Genomic DNA, 22,456 nt, shown 5'->3' on the forward strand with positions numbered 1-22,456 from the left:
ATTTATCAATTTTTAAATTAGAAAAAAAAAGGAAATAATTAACAGTTCAAATGTTGTCCACCCATTCAGTCTAGGCGCTTCTTATCCCTCTGCAATCCACGAAAACACTGGATCAATAATAATAATAATAATAATAATAATAATAATAATAATAATAATAATAATAATAATAATAATAATAATATTAATAATTTTACGTCCCACTAACTACTGTACTTTTACGGTTTTCAGAGAGGCCGAGGTGCCGGAATTTAGTCCCATAGGAATTCCTTCACGTGCCATGAAATATAGCAACACGAGGCTGACGTATCTAAGCACCTTCAAATACCTCCGAACTGAGCCAGGATCGAACCTGCCAAGTTGGGTCCGAACGCCAGCGCCTCAACCGCCTGAGCCACTAAGCCCAGCTTGCAAGGCTGGGGAAACAAGCCGCTGTCAGCCGAAGCTTACTCTATCTACTCGCTGCTACGAGAAGCTGAATGCAAGGTCACGTGTGTACTGCAGCTGTGGCTGCGAGCTGCCCGCGCACAGACCTCGTGACCGGTGACTTCTTGTTAGACTAGTATAGAGCTGTGTGCGTGTCGAGTCACGCCAGCTGCTCGCAGACTTTCTCAACTGTTTCGATCGATCGGATTGCTTCTCAATGTCGTCCTCAAAAACATGGTCAAAGGAAGAAACCATGGAGCTCGTACATATGTATGAGTGTCATAAAGAATTGTGGGATGTGAAATCTCTCGGTTACAAAAATCGTGTGAAGAAACTGAGAGCAACCAGCGTCCTTGCAAATCATTTTAAAACGACCAGAGGTGAAATAACTAGGAAACTCCATAACTTGAGAAGTCAAATGTGGCACGAATTAAAGAAGATAAAATCCAGGAAAAGTGGCGATGGTTCAGAAGAAGTCTACCAGAGTACATGGCCGTATTTTGATGCTATGAAGTTCATCATTTCAGGAGTGCCGTCCCGACCAACAGCAGAGAGTTTGGTAAAGTTAACACATTTTTCAGTATGTTTAGTCTAGACTTAATGGTTATATTGTTAGTATAATTCCTTCTTCTTCTTCTTCTTCTTCTTCTTCTTCTTCTTCTTCTTCTTCTTCTTCTTCTTAATCTGCGTACCCTCCAGGGTTGGTTTTTCCATCGGACTCAGCGAAGGATCCCACATCAAGGGCAGTGTCCTGGAGCGTGAGACATTGGGTCGGGGGATACAGCTGGGGAGAATGACCAGTACCTCGCCCAGGCAGCCTCACCTGCTATGCTGAACAGGGGCCTTGGTGCGGGATGAAAGGGACAGACAAGGAAGAGGGAAGGAAGCGGTCGTAGCCATAAGTTAGGTACCATCCCGGCATTTGCCTGAAGGAGAAGTGGGAAACCACGGAAAAACACTTCCAGGATGGCTGAGGTGGGAATCGAACCCACCTCTACTCACTTGACCTCCCGAGGCTGAATGGACTACGTTCCAGCCTTCGTACCACTTTTCAAATTTCGTGGCAGAGCCGAGAATCGAACCCGGGCCTCTGGGGGTGGCACCTAATCACACTACACCACAGAGGCGGACAGTATAATTCCTTTGAATCATAATATTGCTCCTACCCTAAATTACATAGTTGTTGCAGTGCAGTATTAAAATATAAGGGTAGTCTGACATTATCGCACTTTATCTTGCTCATTTAGAATATACGCCTACACAAATATAGGTGTATAAATTTGTGTGTGACAATCTCTAACCATGCTGCACTGGCGCTTTATGTTGTGACTTGAGTGCTGGTGCCTAGTCTCACAGACAGATATTTATTTTTCTTTCTTTCTTGCTTTCTTAGTCAGTTTACCGTCCAGGGTTGGATTTTTCCTCGGACTCAGCGAGGGATCCCTCCTCTACCGCCTCAATGGCAGTGTCCTGGCACATGAGATATTTGTTTGGATATAAAACTGAGAGGGAGGACCAGTACCTCGTCCAAGCAGCCTCAACTGCTATTCTGAACAAGGACCTTGTGGGGGATGGAAAAATTGGAAGGGATAGATAAAGAAGAGGGAAAGAACCGGTCGTGGCCTTAAGTTAGGTACCATCCCGGCATTTGCCTGGTGGAGAAGTGGGAAACCACGGAAAGCCACTCCGAGGATGGCTGATGCGGGAATCGAACCTCCTATTACTCAGTTGACCTCTCGAGGCTGAGTGGACCTCGTTCAAGTCCTCGTATCACTTTTCAGATTTCGTGGTAGAACCGGGAATCGGGGCGGGGGGGCGTGGCAGCTAATCACACTAACGACTGCATCACAGAGGCGGAATAATAAATATATGAATAATATTTCAGTCATTTTAAAAATTCAGTTCTTTCAAACAAACCAACTGAACATCTATACGTCATTATTGGAATATTATGCAATACCTACACTCCACTAAAATGAAACTGCGTATGGTTTTTAGTGCCGGGAGTGTCCGAGGACATGTTCGGCTCACCAGGTGCAGGTCTTGATTTGACGCCGTAGGCGACCTGCGCGTCATGATGGGGATGAAATGATGATGAAGACGACACATACTCCCAGCCCCCGTGCCAGAGAAATTAACTAATGATGGTTAAAATTCCCGACCCTTCCGGGAATCGAACCCGAGGCCCCTGTGACCAAAGCCCAGCACGCTAACCATTTAGCCACGGGGCCGGATGTTCTGGTTACCACGTGGTCTTCGCGACCCATATGTTGCTAAATTGTAAATCTTTTTATCTATTGCCTCTTTCACTTCGCATATTTCTCAGGAAGGCTAGTTGCTTTACGTCGCACCGACACAGACAGGTCTTATGGCGACGATGGGACAGGCAAAGCCTAGGAGTGGGAAGGCAGCGGCCGTGGCCTTAATTAATTAATGTACAGCCCCAGCATTTGCCTGTTGTGAAAATGGGAAACCACGGAAAACCATTTTCAGGGTTGCCGACAATGGGGTTCGAACCTACTATCTCCCGAATACTAGATACTGGCCGCACTTAAGCGACAGCAGCTATCAAGCTCGGCTTCTCAGGAAGGTAACTGACCACCTGTAGATATAATATCCTCGCCGAATTGTGAAATAATTCCATTAATTTACATGCTTTACATGGCAGTGTTACTGAATCACACTCGAATAAATAAAACTCGCACCGTATAAAACGAAACTAATAATAATTTCGTGTAGCTATTTCTAGCCGAGTGCAGCCCTTGTAAGGCAGGCCCTCCGATGAGGGTGGGCAGCAGCTGCCATGTGTAGATAACTGCGTGTTATTGTGGTGGAGGATAGTGTTATGTGTGGAGTGTGAGTTGCAAGGATGTTGGGGACAGCACTAACACCCAGCCCTCGAGCCAATGGAATTAACCAATGGAGGTTAAAATCACCGACCCAGCCGAGAATCGAACCCGGGAACCTCTGAACCGAAGGTCAGTACGCTGACGATTCAGCCAACGGGTCGAACCGGGGGGGGGGGGGGCGAAACCGAAACTAACAAGCACAGAAATGAAAAATGAACGTTTTGAGGAAACACAGTTTAAAAGTTTAGAACACCATATCAAATCAAGGATAATATTTTATCAGACTATTATTTCTTTCTTAATCCGTTTACCGAACAGGTTGGTTTCCCTTCGGACTCAGGGAGGGATTCCACCTCTACTGCCTGAAGGGCAGTGTCCTGGGCGTGGGTCCTTCGTCGGGTATACAACTGGGGCAAACGCGGCCTCACCTGCTATGCTTAACAGGGACCTTTTGGAGTGGGGGATGAGCAGATTGGAAGGGATCCACAAGGATGAGGGAAGGAAGCGGCCATGGCCTAAAGTTATGTACCATCCCGGCATTTGCCTGGAGAAGAAATGGGAAACCACGGAAATTACTTCGAAGATGGCTGAGGTAGGAATCGAAGCCCCTCTGCTCAGTTGACACCGCGAGGCTGAGTGGATCCCGTTCCAGTCCTCGAACCACTTTTCAAATTTCGTGGCAGAGCCGGGAATCAAACCCGGGCCTGCGGGGGTGGCAGCTAATCACACTAACCACTACACCACAGAGGTGAACTTATACTATTTCTACATGATAAAATTTAGCATATACACTGACTGACAGAGCAAATGCAACACCAAGAAGGAGTGGTCAGAACTTTATGCCAATTGCAGGGTAGACTGGCGTCACTGAGGTATGCTCATGATGTGAAATGCGCCGCTGTGCTGCGCACGTAGCGAACGATAAATGGGACACGGCGTTGGCGAATGGCCGACTTCGTACCGTGATTTCTCAGCCGACAGTCATTGTAGAACGTGTTGTCGTGTGCCACAGGACACGTGTATAGCTAAGAATGCCAGGCCGCCGTCAACGGAGGCATTTCCAGCAGACAGACGACTTTACGAGTGGTATGGTGATCGGGCTGAGAAGGGCAGGTTGGTCGCTTCGTCAAATCGCAGCCGATACCCATAGGGATGTGTCCACGGTGCAGCACCTGTGGCGAAGATGGTTGGCGCAGGGACATGTGGCACGTGCGAGGGGTCCAGGCGCAGCCCGAGTGACGTCAGCACGCGAGGATCGGCGCATCCGCCGCCAAGCGGTGGCAGCCCCGCACGCCACGTCAACCGCCATTCTTCAGCATGTGCAAGACACCCTGGCTGTTCCAATATCGACCAGAACAATTTCCCGTCGATTGGTTGAAGGAGGCCTGCACTCCCGGCGTCCGCTCAGAAGACTACCATTGACTCCACAGCATAGACGTGCACGCCTGGCATGGTGCCGGGCTAGAGCGACTTGGATGAGGGAATGGCGGAACGTCGTGTTCTCCGATGAGTCACGCTTCTGTTCTGTCAGTGATAGTCACCGCAGACGAGTGTGGCGTCGGCGTGGAGAAAGATCAAATCCGGCAGTAACTGTGGAGCGCCCTACCGCTAGACAACGTGGCATCATGGTTTGGGGCGCTATTGCGTATGATTCCACGTCACCTCTAGTGCGTATTCAAGGCACGTTAAATGCCCACCGCTACGTGCAGCATGTGCTGCGGCCGGTGGCACTCCCGTACCTTCAGGGGCTGCCCAATGCTCTGTTTCAGCAGGATAATGCCCGCCCACACACTGCTCGCATCTCCCAACAGGCTCTACGAGGTGTACAGATGCTTCCGTGGCCAGCGTACTCTCCGGATCTCTCACCAATCGAACACGTGTGGGATCTCATTGGACGCCGTTTGCAAACTCTGCCCCAGCCTCGTACGGACGACCAACTGTGGCAAATGGTTGACAGAGAATGGAGAACCATCTCTCAGGACACCATCCGCACTCTTATTGACTCTGTACCTCGACGTGTTTCTGCGTGCATCGCCGCTCGCGGTGGTCCTACATCCTACTGAGTCGATGCCGTGCGCATTGTGTAACCTGCATATCGGTTTGAAATAAACATCAATTATTCGTCCGTGCCGTCTCTGTTTTTTCCCCAACTTTCATCCCTTTCGAACCACTCCTCCTTGGTGTTGCATTGTCACTGTCAGTCAGTGTATTACATCACATTTTCACAGATTTTCAATGAAGTAAATCACAGCTAAGAAGTGTCAGTACTCCTGACTATGTTTAGTATGCTGAAGTGATATAACGACATCTGTTATTTTTCACAAGAAAGGAAGGAGTTACTCTTACGACAGCTTTCTAGAACGAAAGAGTGATTATTTTTGCATATGATGCATGTCATACTATAAAGTAGGATTGTAAATAAAGGGTACAGATATCTGCACATGGTTATGAGGGTGTTTAAGGGTTGTAGTAAGGATGTGAAGGAGAGGGCATATAAATCTTGTAAGACACCAACTATAGTTTGGTTCCAGTGTATGGGACCCTCATCAGGATTATTTGATTCGAGATCTGGAAATAATCCAAAGAAAAGCAGCTCGATTTGTCCTGGGTGATTTCCGACAAAAGAGTAGCGTTACAAAATTTGCAACGTTTGGGCTGGGAAGACTTGGGAGAAAGGAGACGTGCTACTCGACTAAGGGGTATGTTCCGAGCTGTCAGTGGAGAGATGGCGTGGAATGACATTAGTAGACGAATACGTTTGAGTGATGTCTTTAAAAGTAGGAAAGACCACAATATGAAGATAAAGTTGGAATTCAAGAGGACAAATTGGGGGAAATGTTCGTTTATGGGAGGGGGAGTTAGGGATTGGAATAACTTACCAAGGGAGATGTTCAATAAATTTCCATTTTTTTTGCAATAATTTAAGAAACGACTAGGGAAACAACAGGTAGGGAATCTGCCACATGGGCGACTGCCGTAATTGCAGATCAGTAGTGACTGATTGATTAAAAAAACTTTTTGAGCAGTGCCACTGTTCTCGCGGGGGTGCGTCTATGCTTGTTAGCACTCGGGCACTGCAGCAACATGACTGAAATGTGGTTTGGCATGCGGGAGATACTGGGTTCGAGCCCCACTAGCGGAAGCCCTGAAGATGGTTTTCCGTGGTTTCGCATTTTCACACCAGGCAAATGCTGGGAGATGTACCTTTATTAAGGCTATGGTCGCTTCCTTCCCACTCTTAGCCCTTTCCTATCCCATCGTCGCCGTGAGACCTTTCTGTGTTGGTGCGACGTTAAGCTAATTGTAAAAAAAAAAAGATTATGTACTTACTATAGTGATAATACGGTCGGTCCCGCAGTGTAGGGCGGAGGCCCCAGGTTTGATTCCCGCCAGGTCAGGGATTTTTACCTGTATCGGAAGGCTGGTCCACTCAGCATACGTGATTACAATTGAGGAGCTATTTGACAGTGATGTGGCGGTCTAGAAAGCCAAGAATAACGGCCGAGAGGATTCGTCGTGCTGACCACACGACAGCTCGTAATCTACAGGCCTTCGGGCTGACCAGCGGTCGTTTCGTGAGCCTGTTCGGGGCTGTTGCACCATGGGGTAGGATTTTTTAAAATAGTGATATTATCCCCCCCTCATCGGATGCCCATCCAGATTAGTAGCAACGTCTCGTCGCCCTCTAGGTATTAGGATTTTCAAAGAGTACGGATAAGGATTGTAGAAGGTTACTTTATTTCACGAATTGTGTACCGTACAGCTGACCCACTGCGCTGCGTCGCAGCGTGCCATATGCTTATAATTCCATAGTTCTGTATGCCAATGTAAGTTTTGAGGAGGAGAGAGCAACCTGACACTATGAGCGAGAACTACGGGGAAACACATCTGCTGACTGTACAAAGCCGTGCATAGCGGAAGTGGACTTTCTTATGTAAGTCTTAACAGATACGATCATTTTTTATTGTTCGATTGTCCGATATGTACTTTAGTGAGTATACATGTCGTAAGAGATGTTTAAAAGGGGGAGCATGTCCAAAACCAGTTTTGAATTATAATCATTCACAAGGAATTGCTCAGTACATGATGGATAGGGATATTTCAGCGGTAGTTTATTCAAAGTCCGCCTTTGTGGTGTAGTGGTTAGTGTGATTAGCTGCCACCCATGGAGGCTCAGGTTCGATTCCCGGCTCTGCCACGAAATATGAAACGTGGTACGAGGTCTGGGACGGGGTCCATTCAAGTGAGCAGAGGGGGTTCGATTCCCACCTCAGCCATCCTCGAAGTAGTTCCGTGGTTTCCCACTTCTTCTCCAGGCAAATTCCGGGATGATACCTAACTTAAGGCCAAGGCCGCTTCCTTCCCTCTTCCTTGTCTATTCTTTTTCCAGTCTTCTCATCTCCCCACAAGATCTCTGTTCAGCATAGCAGGTGAGGCCGCCTGGCTGGTGTCGTCCCATTTGCGATCGCTCAGGTAGAATGCTAGACTATTTTATTTATGGCGTAGTAAGCATTGTCCCATTTATGATCACTATCAGTGAGAACATAATGACTTACAAACTCTCAGGTTTCTGTGAGGGTATTCCCTACTGAAGGACCGGTACAGAGAGATAGCCCTCAAGTAACTGGCGAAAACTACGTGCTTGGATTCTGATGTTGAAACTTATTAAATTTATTTATGTTTACTGTTTGAGTCTGATGCGTTAATATCTGGACAGACAAAGAGAGAGTAAATGAGACTCAAATGTAAATTTTATTTAGGATTACCATATGGTTTTGGGGGTAAAGGCGGTCGAATGATTTTTAAAAATAGGACAGAAGGAGGGCGTATTGAAAGTGTTGAATTTTACAATTTTCAAATTCAAAACAAAGATTTTTGCTGTAACATACCGCTTTGTCGCCAGTGGTACCCCTCTTGAAGCAAATGTAACTCATTTCCAACTTAACAGTACACCTACACTTTCTTTTCTCCAGTATACAGTAGGGAACACCATTAAATTAATGCTTAAATAATGCTCAAACTGTTCAAATATTCAAACTGACACATTACCCTTGCTATTCTTCCATCCAACTCCCTATTCAGCTTTTTTCCTTTTCAAAGCAAAGTCACCTCCGTACAGGCCATGAAGGCCCTTGGAGGAGTGGAAGGTAAAGGCTTCCACCATTGTTAACCTCGGCACTTGATGGGGTAGAGTGGTTAGCTCTACGCCCGGCCGTCTTTGCCCCCAGGAATTAACCTGGTACTCATTTTTGGTGTAGGCTGAGTGAACCTCTTTTTTCCTTTTCATTCCTTCTAAATTCAAGTCCGTCCTCAAAATCGTATGATCAGATTTTAAATAGGCCTACTTGATGAGGTCGTTCACTCTGGGGTGTGGTCTTCCAATCCGAATGTTCAGTTTATGATTTCAGTTTGTGATTTCACCCTTCTACCGAATTATTCGTCCTATGACGTCGCCGGTAGCAGCTCCATAATTCAGGTGGCACTTCAGAATTCTGTAGCCATTGTTCCACGAAGTAGTTAAGGAAATCGAAGAGCTTTTTTAAATTCTGGTGCTTGCCCGCCCGTGGATATATAGCCAGCCTTATTCAACATTTTTCGGGCTTGAGAAGAGCAAGGGCAGCACACATTCGTACACAGTCTGACGTCTTCATTTTCCTTGTATAGTGTCCGGCTCCATTGCTAAATGGTTAACGTGCTGGCCTTTGGTCACAGGGTTCCCGGCAAGGCCGGGCATTTTAACCTTAATTAGTTAATTTTGCTGGCACGGGGGCTGGGTGTATGTGTCGTCTTTATCATCATTTCATCCTCATCACGACGCGCAGGTCACCTACGGGAGTCAAATCAAAAGACCTGCATCTGGCGAGCCGAACTTGTCCTCGGCCACTCCCGGCACTAAAAGTGTATTCATACCAATATGCTGAATCCTCCTCCAGAAACAATGCGTAAGAAAAAAAGGATATTAACTGAGGAAAATACCTCCTTTAAGGCTGAGGTAGCCAACGTTTCAAACTCAGTAAATACGATCTCAGGCTGCTAATCAGGTAATTCTCGTAGAAGCAATCGTAGCATTCGTAAATAAGTTTCTTTCTGCCAGGAAGAAGAGCAAAGACGACTGGTGCAACGTTTGTTTCGTCTTCTGTGCTTGTAACGTCGATATGTATGGAATAGGTTTTATTAAACTAACTACTGCTGCTTTTGATGTTCCGTCCATGAAGAAAAATATCTCCTTTCCTTTGCCTCCAACGAACACCAAGAACCTATCTTTTACACCATCATCGGCCAAGATAAAATTTTCCCCGTCAGACATTTTTAGGATTTCCTCGTGAAGAACAACCTCCTCTGAACCCCTGGACTCTTTGAGCATAGCTTCTGTTTCGGTACAGCGTACTTTTTAAATTGTAGAACTGCGGCGTCGTTGTAACGAATTCGTAACCCTTATTTAGTAAATTTCTTCGTCAAATACCTGAGGAACTGCCACACTGTTTTCCTTGCGTGATCTCTTCTTTGCTCGAAATATAGCTTTCTGTACGTCAAAACTTGCCTCATCAGGAATGCACTGATGATCGATTATTCTCACCACTGTATCGTTTTGACACAGTCTTCATTTACACTGGGATTTCTTCTGTTTTAAACATATCCATGTCACCAATCATCCTTGACTTTCCCGTAAATTTCTGCAAGCGTATCCATTATATAAACTATAGAGCACGAGGCTGGTGATAATTTTACAGTGATCGCAAGACACGAACGGATCTTTCTTCGCATTCTTGTTTTTCTCTGTAATGGGACTGATCGCAAATGGGAAACAACCGCTGGGGCGAGGTACTGGACCTCCTCCCCAGCTCTATCACCGACCAAATGTCTCACGCTCCACTTCAAGACACTACCCTTGAGGTGGTAGAAGTAGGATCCCTCGCTGAGTCCAAGGGAAAACCAACCGTGGACGGTAAATGGATTAATAAAGAAAGTTTATTCAAAATGATGTTTGATGTTATGGAGCATATAAGAAAAAAAGTGTCAAAATTGTACAAATTTTCACTCTCACTTGTCAGAATAACTACAGTATAATCTTCCTTTCTTTCTTAATCTCAGAGAGGGATCCCACCTCTACCACCACAAGGGCAATGTCCTGGGACCTGTGACATTGGGTCGGAGGATACAACTAGGGAGGATGACCAGTACCTCACCCAGGCGGCCTCACCTGCTATGCTGAACAGAAGCCTTAAGTTAAGTACCATCCCGGCCTGGAGGAGAAGTGGGAAACCACGGAAAACCAGTTCCAGGATGGCTGAGGCGGGAATCGAACCCACCTCTACTAATTTGACCTCCCGAGGCCGAGTGGACCCCGTTCCAGCCCTTGTACCACTTTTCAAATTTCGTGGCAGAGCCGGGAATCGAACCCGGGTGGCAGCTAATCACGCTAACTACTACACCACAGAGGCGGACTACAGTATAATCTATATGTATTTTCAGTCATTCTGTTGGTTTGAGGGTACGTAAAATTGCTTTATCGCTGAAACACAGAATGACACACAACTTCCTTATCAGCAACGCAATTGGGAGAAACAGGTTTGAACACATCCACATTTTATTATCTTCATTTCACTGATAACTTTCACTGGCAACCACAGTTGTCATCCTTGTATCAAACCTAACTTGAAAATTATGCGCTGTAATTTCTCAATCAGATTGTAATATTAAGTTATGGCATGTTTGTCAACCACGAAGATCTATAAGTCCAGTATTCGGGAGATAGTGGGTTCGAATCACACTGTCGGCAGCCCTGAAAATGTTTTTCCGTGGTTTCCCATTTTCACACCAGCTAAATGCTGCGGCTGTACCTTAATTAAGGCCACGGCCGCTTCCTTCCCACTCCTAGCCCTTCCCTCTCCCATCGTCGCCATAAGACCTACCTGTGTCGGTGCGACGTACAGCAACTAGCAAAAAAAAAAAAAGAAAAAAAAAAAGATCTATAAGTGTATGCTCACTATTGGCCGCATGGTCTTCCGAGGACCAAGGCATTACTATCAGTAATAAAATAAATAAAAACTCTCCAGTTGATGACACTGGCAGGGTGTATAAATTGAGGCCACTTATTGAATATTTGTCCAATAAATATCAAGAACTTAGCAAACCACTGTGCTGTGCTTGTTGTATTCACTTAATGGAGTAATGGAACTTTATAGGCATCACCCGATAAAGCAATCGATTAGGTAAACTTGTAAAAATTGGGGTTCAAGTTTTGGTGTCTGGCAACAACTGAGGACTAAGTTGTGAAATTTAGTCCCTACACAGGTAAACGTGAGTGGATCTAGGGAAAACATTGCTATCATTAGTTACAGAAAAGATTTGTCTCAACTTTGTCCGTCCTACAAGCTGCATTTTCATGGGTAATATTGTTTCAGTTCGATTCTACTGTTGCAGTTTATGGCTGAGCATAATATGGCCACACACATTTGTATGAAGAACATTTGTGGTAAAAAGATTTGTCCTTCAATAATGTGTGATAATTTAGGTTGCAATATTATTATTTGTAAATACTCTACTTTCAAACATTTATGTACGGCCTACCCACATATGCATAAAACAATTTGAAAAATGTTGAAGATTTTGGTATTTAAGCTATTTGTTCATAATACAAATAATAATTATCAGTTTAATTGTAAATCTATATACATTTCATTACTGTACGATAGTACAATAAACGGGCCTAAATAAAACTTTAATCGAATTTCAATTATTCCTATAGTTTATCACTCCATCTTCATTATGTGGTGCGAATAGTGTACGAAAATCAAACGAGTAGAAAGCTGCTATAGTAGCCCATGTGTGTAAAGGACATGGTGATCAACATAAGGCGGATAATTTGCTATTTTGCTTTACGTCGCACCGACACAGATATGTCTTACGGCGACGATGGGACGGGAAAGGCCGAGGAATGGGAAGGAAGCGGCCATGGCCTTAATTAAGGTACAGCCCCAGCATTTGCCTGGTGTGAAAATGGGAAACCACGGAAAACCATCTGCAGGGCTGCTGACAGTGGGATTCGAACCCACTATCTCCCGGATGCGAGCTCACACCTGCGCGCTCCTAACCGCACGGCCAACTCAGCCGGTAAGGCCGATAATTATAGGCCAGTCAGCTTGGCATGTGTTGCATGTAGGCTTTGGAAAAGCATTCCTTCTTATTATTTTAGACATGTTTGCGAAAATGCTAACTTATTTGATAGAAGGCAGTTCGGGTTTAGGTAAAGTATTGTACGCGCAATTTTTAGTGATAGAAGGACACACTCGTGCTGAATCGGTCGACCTCAGTTATCTTCGAGATTCGTACTGGCAACCTTTGAAACGCAAAGTAAGAATCGCTTATGATCGCTGTGCGACATCTGGCGTACACTTTACGTACTCGTACTGTTGTTGTTTACACAGCAAAGCCAAACTATAGAATTCATGCTAGGAACAAGTTTCGCATCGAGAAATGTTATATGATATTATATATTGTGTGTGTGACACACAGTTGTTGGCGTAAGATAATAAAGGTTTAGAAAATTCATATCGATCGATCATATTATCGATTCAATTCAGATTTAATTTCCATTCAGTTGGCAGTATTACCAGAACCGGCAATGCTCCCTCCTTACTCCTCAACCCAGTACAAAAATCTATCACTAAAACGTGCGCGTACAATAGTTCCACTGAAGCTCATCTGATAGGGTTCCAGCAAGATATAGCAGATATTTTATATTCATGAGATCAAATGGTCTGTATCGCGATTGATCTATCTAAGGATTTTGATAGGGTAGGTCATGGGAGACTACTGACAAAAATATGTCAAGTGGATTAGATATAAGAGTGACTGAATGGGTGGCTTTTTTAGAAAATAGAACTCAGAGAATTAGAGTATGTGAAGCATTATCTAATCCCGTAACCATTAAGGAGGAAATTACTCAAGTCAATATTATTGGACCTTCATGTTTTCGTATGTAAATAAATGATATGAGTATTTTTTTTAACAAGCTGCCTACGTCTCACCGACATAGACAGGTCTTATGGCGACGATGGGGTAGGAAAGGACTGGGAGTGGGAAGGAAGTGACCGTGGCCTTAATTAAGGTACAGCCCCAGTATTTGCCTAGATGAAAATAGGAAACGACGGGAAACTATCTTCAGGGCTGCCGACAGTGGGGTTGGAACCCACTATCTCCCGAATGCAAGCTCACAGCTGCGTGCCCCTAACTGAACAGCCAACTCGCTTGGTGATATGAGTAAAGAACTGGAATCAGAAGGCTTTTCGCGGATGATGTTATATTGTATACATTAATAAATAAGATACAAGATTTGAGATGGACAGGAGGCAAATGGTATGATGGTAAACGGAATGAAAAGTCGGGTTGTGAGTTTCAAAAAGGGGAAACGTCCTCCAAATTTTAATTACTGCGTTGAAGGGGTGAAAGTTCCTCACGGGGATCACTGTAAGTAACTATGTGTTAACATAAGGAAAGATCTTACCGAGCTCGATAGCTGCAGTTGCTTATCGGGAGATAGTAGGTTCGAACCCCACTGTCGGCAGCCCTGAAAATGGTTTTCCGTGGTTTCCCATTTTCACACCAGGCAAATGCTGGGGCTGTGCCTTAATTAAGGCCATGGCCGCTTCCTTCCCACTCCTAGCCCTTCCCTGTCCCATCGTCGCCATATGACTTATCTGTATCGGCGCGACGTAAACAGTGTTGCCAACTTAGCGGATTTTCCGCTAAATTTGGCGGAATTAGAAGACTGTCGCCGGAGAAATATACCATTTAGCGGATAGCGGATTTTTTTTGCGGAATTCTAGATTTATTATAGCGGAATTTAGCGTTTTATCCATTCTACTTTTTTTAAATTTGTACTCCAGTCTGTCTCTGAGCTGTTCCGTATTTCTTGTCAGGAGTTAGCAGTCACATGAGGAAAACATGTTATTTGATTTGATGTTATGAGATCGTGGTATCATAAATGTGTAATGCGTGGGGAAAGGGTACTTATCTCTTAGTTGACGAATGACGACAGATAATGAAACTGTGAGAGAGTAGCATTTATATTTATGCTATGAAGGAAGACCGTTTAACACTAGGATTACCAAACATTATTTCTACCTACTTTTACCGCCGCGGTCATTTTGACCGATAGTAACATGTATTCGTTTCTTGAGTAGCCTATATTGGTGCCAGAAAAAGGTTCGAATTGAGTATAAAAACATCTCGGTCCATAATTTAATTATTATCATGTAGGACTTGCAAACACAATTATGAATAAATAAATAAATAAATAAATAAATAAATAAATAAATAAATAAATAAATAAATAAATACTAGTAAGGCAGAATGTTCCTCTTACATGATTTAGCTTGAATTATATACATATCTGCGTGAATGTCACATTCAGCTTTTCAACTTTTTTGTCGCACTGTACACACACACTTTGCTTGGTCACCTTTGAATTGAATTTAACCACAGAGCAGTTTTCTACAGATTGCACACCTTACAATTGTATTGTTCCCTTTGCACACTACAACCTGACACTCTCTGCGATGTGAACTTTCTTCGGAGGTTATGGCCTCATCGTTGCAGCCTACTAATCCGAGAAGACGCATAAGGATACGCTAAATCGTTTGCCAGTTGTCTCAGGAATACCCTTCTCTGTATTTGCTTGCCGGCTGTTGCCTTATACAATGCATAAACCTTTATACCATCGAGATCTAGTATGTTGAAGAAGACGTGCACTGGCTATCGCCGACTGATTGAATTTGCCGTGTACCAATATTGATCTACTATGTCGACGACAAATTTTGTAGAATTATAAAAGAGACTGTTTCAGGTTTTTTCTTCGGATGTTTTGCGTTAATCCTTACGTCAGTATGTACTGTACTGTACTGTGCTGTACTGTACTGTGAGGACATTCTTGTTCGTTTTGCCCTGGTAGGATTTGAGAATTGCATCCTCATTTTTGTACACTACTGTGCTGTACATCGGGTCACTGGTGATCTTCACAGGAGGATGAACTTCTCTCCTACTATGGTTCAGTTTTCCTATGATACCTTTCTTGTTTTTCTTCGATGATTTCGCTAGTTTCAGTGAAGTGAAGAATTTATTACAAACAATATTTCTTCCCTGATTGGTGAAAGACTCGGCAAGACGCAATATTATAGAGTATGTTCACTTAGTGTCTGATGAGTGGGACGCATTTCAATTTTCTCAAGATATGTAAAATCGTTTACAACATACTTGGCTTCCACATCGACAGCCAACCAAAATTTAATACCAAACTTGTCTGGTTTGTTGGCCATATACTGCATAAAGTGGCATCTAGCTTTCGATGGAAGGAGCTGTTCATACACGGTACGTTTCTCACTTGGTCTATAGCAAATAGTAAAATTAGTTATAAATTTGTCCCACACAACGGATACAAGCGTAAATCTATCAAATTTCAGGTGATCTCCGTTGGTAGACATTTAATTGATTCGAAGAAATCTCATGGTTTACAGGAAACGGTTTCGTGCCACAGTTTGGTAGAAAATTCCAGGACCCCACTTCTGTGACCACAGATCGAGAATGTTCGTGTCAGCTCTGTAAGTTCCACGTGCGTATAAAATACCAATGACAGCGCCCGATACTTCCAAAGAAAGTGTCGGTTCAGGATTGTTCATAATTTCGCGGGCTCCAACCTCAGTATATCGTTCGATGTGGTGCAGCTTGGATTCGTCAATAAAAAGACAACCTGTAGCGGCGCAAATTCCTTCAATTTGGCGATTTGTGTGTCCTGTGGGACCTGGAATTTCCCTGAGAATATTTTTCTCTCCTCGATGGCCTGGCAGGCTTTGTAGATCAACGCGAGTCCATACTGTTCCTTCCAAAGCAACTTCTTACTCACCGACCGCCGCGTGCTGACCATGCCCATATGTTGACTTACCACAGAGTACTGTCGGCCTACTGCAGTTTATATCGTGCTCCTTGCTAGTAATTTCACTATCTTCCTTAGTGTTTCCTTTACCCGCAAAATGTAAAATCAAGCTTACTTACACTGTCCACAGAATTACATAAATACGAAACGACTAAAGTCAAATAGGCTTCCCTTTGTCATCAGCTGTTTTGCTGGCGCGCGTGCGTCACGTTTGGAGGGTAATTCCCTACTCTTGAGGTAGAAGGCTGCTGTGTGATTTCATGTTCACGTGGCAGTTCTACAGGCTCGACGCAACTAAAATCACTATCCGAACTATTTCTGTTTGTCAAGCTATACACGTTCTCGCAATTATAGAGGTCCAAATCAGTCCCAGATTCATCGCTGGGTTGTGATGGGCAAATTTTATGCTTATGGTTCAAAATTTCGGCATCCGTCAGCAGACTACGCGAGAACGTTTCTTTGGCGTAATTACAACAAATGGGAAATCTAATTTGAATGTTTGTAATGAGTGAACACGACAATTGACTACTCATTATAACTGCACACCTTTCATTACTGAACAAATACTGACTATAAATTTCTGTCGGTGTAACTGTATGATTGCTTGAAAAGCGCCAATAGCTGCGCCATTGTAGCACAACAATACATTCTATATGATACTACGGTAATAAAATATACTATAACAGCTTCTCAGAATCATATACCGCTCTAAATGAATGCCACAAAAGTCTGATGGGGTAGCTACTGCATTACCGGTCAAAATGACCGTCCGGTAAAAGTCGGTATATGACCCCACAGCACTAACTAGAAAGGAGTTACGGGTTTTTGAAGCCGTGTGCCGAAAAGTACACTTAAAATCAATAAAAGCCACCAAAGGGTTTGTTTGTCCTAACCCTATAACGAGAATGATAGGGAAAACAAAACTGAAAACGGTCATTTTGACCGCTGCGGTAAACCTAGTGTTAATTAATGAACTGGCCTGTTCTGTGTGTGGCCCTTGAGGTAGGGGATTCACCTGGTTTGTACCCGGCACTAAAACGCCTACAAGTTTCAAGTTTTAGCTCGCCGACTCGCAGGCAGGGGGTTAATCCTAGTGAAACTCACAGATCAGGTGAGTGCAGACATTTACTTTTTTTTTTTTTTTTTTTTTTTTTTTTTTTTTTTTTTTTTTTTTTTTTTTTTGCGTCGCGCCGACACAGATAGGTCTTATGGCGACGATGGGACAGGGAAGGGCTGGGAGTGGGAAGGAAGCGGCCGTGGCCTTAATTAAGGTACAGCCCCAGCATTTGCCTGGTGTGAAAATGGGAAACCACGGAAAACCATTTTCAGGGCTGCCGACAGTGGGGTTCGAACCTACTATCTCCCGAATACTGGATACTGGCCGCACTTAAGCGACTGCAGCTATCGAGCTCGGTACATTTACTTTTATTATTATTATTATTATTATTATTATTATTATTATTATTAGGTCTATTATTATTATTATTATTATTATTATTATGTCTATTATTATTATTATTATTATTCTTTTATCGAATTTGGCCAGCTATGGACCACGTAAATAACTCCTCTTGATTTAAATTTTCTTTGGCGCCAGTACTCCTTCATCCTAGTGCTTGCTACTTCTTTCCTTTCAGCCGTCCATTGTTGTTTCTTCTTGGTCGCTGTTTCTGGCTCTGGGAACCCTTAAATGTGTGTAACTTGTTTCTGAAGGTGATTCTATTGTGGATGTCTTGATGTTTGATGTTCATTTCTTGCAAATCTTTCTTCGTGTTAACAAACCATTTTTCATAAGAGTTGCCTTTCCTATTGGGCTTATTGTAGGGGTTAAAGATTTTCTTAGCAAGTCTGTCATCAGGCATTCTTGAAATATGTCCAAAAAATTTAACTCCTCGCTTTCGAATGACATCTGAAATTATTATTATTATTATTATTATTATTATTATTATTATTATTGCTCATTATTTGAGATAGGATTTCTTGGTGGAATTTTAGCCGATTTTTAGTAGTATTTAGCGGATCTTGAAAATGTAAGTTGGCAACACTGGACGTAAAGTATATATATGAAAGTTATTAAATATTAGGTATGAATCTCTGTTCAGTACATGAAATCTATATCCCCATAAAGATACACCCATAATGAAAACAAATAATAATGTCAGTAGATGCTCGAAAGTGTGCATGGACAATGAATTACATTTGAACTGCAGAGAGAAGGGACGGTAATGTATACTGTAAACACCCAGCACGCGCTCTTAGAAAGACCTGGCAGGAGTGTCCGAGGACAAGTTCGGCTCGCCAGGTGCAGGTTCTTTTGAGTTGACACCCGTAGGCGACTGCGCGTCGTTATGTGGATGAGAATGATGATGAGGACGACACATACTCCCAGCCCCCGTGTCAGCGGAACTAACCAATTATGGTTCAAATTGTCGACCCTGCCGGGACTTAAACCCGGGACCCCTGTAACCAAATGCCAGCACGCTAACCATTTAGCCATGGAGTCGGACAAAGAGTATGCAAACTACTAATAGAGAACCTGCCACCTAAGCGACTGCCCTAATTGCAGATCAGTGTGATTGATTGATTGATTGATTGATTAATTGATTGATTGATTGATTCGTTTAAAATTCAACAACTTAGTCGGGTTAACTAAAAGTGAATGCATTAACTCGTCAGAATAGCTGTACAGTACATGAAATCTATATCCCCATAAAGATACACCCATGATGAAAACAAATAATAATGTCAATAGATGCTCAAATGTGTGCATGAACAATGAATTGCGTTTGAACCGCAGAGAGAAAGGACGGTAGTGTATACTGTAAACACCCAGCACGCGCTCTTAGAAAGACCTGTCCTGACGGGTTAAGGGAACTTTTATTGCCAGCTGACTTCACCCTGTGGCGATACAAAGTATACTCTTATAGTGTTTGTCTGGGGCATGTTGAGTTGGGCCCACGGTCAGTGATGGACATAAAAATGACTGTTGAGTTGGGCCCATGATCAGCTTGTAGTGAGGGTCGAATTGCTTCCATGGAACTGCCCCAAGAAGTCACGACGTTTTGAAATCTATTAAGATATACAGTTAAAATACGTTTTAAATGCAGTGTAGAGACCGTGCTCAAAACTAGGTTAGGTTAGGTTTAGTGATTAAGAAATGATTTAATCATCTTTCTTTCTTGTTCTGTTCACCCTCCAGGGTTGGTTTTTCCCTCAGACTCAATGAGGTATCCCACCTCTACCACATCAAGGGCAGTGTCCTGGAGTGAGAGACTTTGGGTCGGGGGATACAACTGGGGAAGAGAACCAGTGCCTCGTCCAGGCTGCCTCACCTGCTATGCTGAACAGGGGCGTTCTGAAACTCAATTATAACTTACATTCAAGTACAGAATTTTGTAATTAGCATCTGCTAGGGCCATCAATACCATGTTATGAGTACGACTTATGACTACCCTTAGGCGGAGCGCACACTTATTGGACAAGGGACACGACACATGGGATGCGACAAAAGCGACATGTTCCAAGTGGATACAGCACGTGCAATCAAGAGGAAGCCCGCACACTTATCGGTCAAGGACATGGACATGTCCCGTCGAGGTATCGCCTGTTGCATTTCGCAGGACGTGTCCCATCACTTCGCGCGTGAGTTTGGTGTAGTAATTTCAATATATGCAGCTCAATAGAGGCAACTACTACAAATTTTTTAGCGGAAGTGGAGAAACATGAAGTGCTGTATAATTACAGATTAAAGGATTAGTCAAATAGGTCCATATGTCAAAATATCTGGCGAGAAATAGAAGCATTCAGCATGAGTGTTATCAATAATCTTTCAGCTGGTAGAATAGGATCCCTGATTTTTTTTTTCAATTAGTGGCTTTACCATATGCAGTAACTTTTGAAATGTCTTCCAGTTCATTCTGTAATAAAATGTATGAAATTATGATCTTAAGTTTCTTAGCCAACATGAAAGCACCATTCTCTTGGCAGTCCACGTTATGCGAGTATGAGTTGACCCAAAATCTCTTTTTTTTGGTCTAGTCACCCTACTTCTTCGTAATTCTCGAAGTACTGTAACAACAAGCCTTCCAAATCACTAGAGGACATCCTAACTAATGGCCCACAGATGTGCATGTACGTGGCCTATGGGACACGGGACAGGACAAGTTATTTCATTCGTGTCTCCTGTCCCATGTCGCGTGTCCAAGAAGTGTGCGCTCTGACTTAGAGTTAAAATAGTAGCTGCTACTGAATTTTATAGCATGTATGACCACATGTTTTCCATTTAGCGTCCCCACGCTTCCATCGTTCTTCAAAAGCTTCCTTTTGCAGCCAATCTTCTACTGTTAGCGGTATCTGAAAAATGGAAAAATGGAATACAGTATGCATTATTTTGCTGCATGAATTCATGCACAATTCAAAGATAGAAAGGCTTTTTTTTTAAATGTGATAATTCCTCCATTAGGTTATGTCTAAATAGTTGTGGTGTTCTTTACAGGTTTCTTCAAAAACTCCGAGGCCAAGCACCAGCACTGAACCAAATGTTCCGAGTACGGGAGAAAAGGAGTCGCCTAGACCGCAATGTTTTACTAAGAAACGCTTGAGAGAAGACGACGATGACGTCATGCTACAGAAAGCAGTGCAAATGCTGCAACAACCGCCGGATATTTATCAGATTTTTGGTGATTACATCGCATCTGAAATGCGGAGTCTTCATTTTGAAGAGAATCGAAGGAAATTGAAGCGCGTCATCCAGAGAGCGATTTTAGAAATATCAGAAGTGGATGATTCTATGCTCGCATCTCGAAGTCAGTACGCATCCCACAGCCAGGCCTCATCTCCAGCCCCCTCTCCACTCACTGCCAAATCAGATAAATAATACTTCCCCTTCCTAAACCACGTCTGAAGCTCCTGTCTTCATAATCACTCACCTGTAAATTGACATGATAGCCTTTCAACCAGCTAGCAAGCAAGGACTAATCTTAGATCCCACAATACGCTTCGAGTCGCATGTTGGCCAGACCGAAGAGGTGGACGCTGAAAAGAAGTCAATTTACCAGCCAACTGTAAACTACTATAAAGATAAATATCACCTAGACAATATTTCCGTCCATGGACTCATGATCGGAGCTCGAGGCACAATCCCTAAATTTCTTGTGCAGCTATGGAATTCTCTCGGTCTCAGCCGGACACGACTTCACGACATCGCTATCGCCGCAATACGTGGTTCAGTGACCATACTCCGCGTTCATCTATATAACATTTGAAGAACCATATTGCAAATTTATTCCTGAGCCTTGTGGTGATTTTTCTACCTGGCACTTTAGCAAAGTCAACAGTAACTTAGAAGACAAAATACCGTGTAGTCGACATACTTTGTCCTTGTGGCAGCCTCCGCATGGGGGAAGTTGTAGTAATAATAATAATAATAATAATAATAATAATAATAATAATAATAATAATAATAATAATAATAATCGGGTTTTAGAAGCAGCAATACGAAAGCAGTAGGCTATATCAGGGAGACGTAAGAATCATCTAATGATAAAAGCAAAGGAAATATAAAATAATATTATCAACTTTAGCCCGCCAGGTGGCCATGATCGTTAAGGCGTTGAAGTATGAACGGTCTGACACCATGGTTAGCCGGTTCGAGTCCCGTTGATCGAAAAAAAATTCACCATCAGAATGTTGCCCGGCAGGATAGGGGAGGTGGTGGTATACAATTTATAATCACTAGATTGCGTGCCAAAAGCCTGGATTAAATTACAAACCTCTCCGCAGTGCTCATATGGAGTGAGGTTTATGGTGATTCGTCCGTCGGATGGGGACGTTAAGCCTTGAGCTATTCGACAGGAGTAGGCTATGTGCCGGCACCGGGTTTCACCCTCTCCCTTCCTACTATCATATAACACGTCATTCATTTCGTCTCATTAACTCCTCTCATTAGGTTGGCGTCAGGAAGGGCATCCGGTTATAAAAACCCGCCACGACAGATTTCAGCGGGGTAAGGGTTGGACATCAGAATGTTGCCCGGCATTGTGTGGCATTTGCAATTGAAGTAATTATTTCCAAAGTGACGCTACTCCACATTTTCGGTTTTCAAGCTGAACATGCAAATGTATTCCCACAACAGTACTTTATCATGTGGAAACGTATTTATATCCAAAGTGGAGTATATTGTAGTTAAAATGGCGTCTACAAGTTGTATATGTATTTCCAAAGTGCCGCAACTCCACACGACCAATAGACC

General features: G+C 43.4%; 1 protein-coding gene across 1 annotated transcript; it reads left to right on the forward strand.

The window, feature by feature from the left end:
• The first annotated feature begins 643 nt into the window (after positions 1-643).
• On the forward strand, positions 644-21,084 carry LOC136874572 (uncharacterized). Its single transcript, XM_067148207.2, has 3 exons — positions 644-985; positions 19,665-19,862; positions 20,702-21,084. The coding sequence occupies exons 1-3, from the start codon at positions 644-646 to the stop codon at positions 21,080-21,082; spliced, it is 921 nt and encodes a 306-aa protein (XP_067004308.2). The 3' UTR covers positions 21,083-21,084.
• The last annotated feature ends 1,372 nt before the right edge of the window (positions 21,085-22,456 follow it).

The sequence above is a fragment of the Anabrus simplex genome, chromosome 5, assembly GCF_040414725.1.
Source record: "Anabrus simplex isolate iqAnaSimp1 chromosome 5, ASM4041472v1, whole genome shotgun sequence".
In the NCBI taxonomy this organism is placed as follows: domain Eukaryota; kingdom Metazoa; phylum Arthropoda; class Insecta; order Orthoptera; family Tettigoniidae; genus Anabrus; species Anabrus simplex.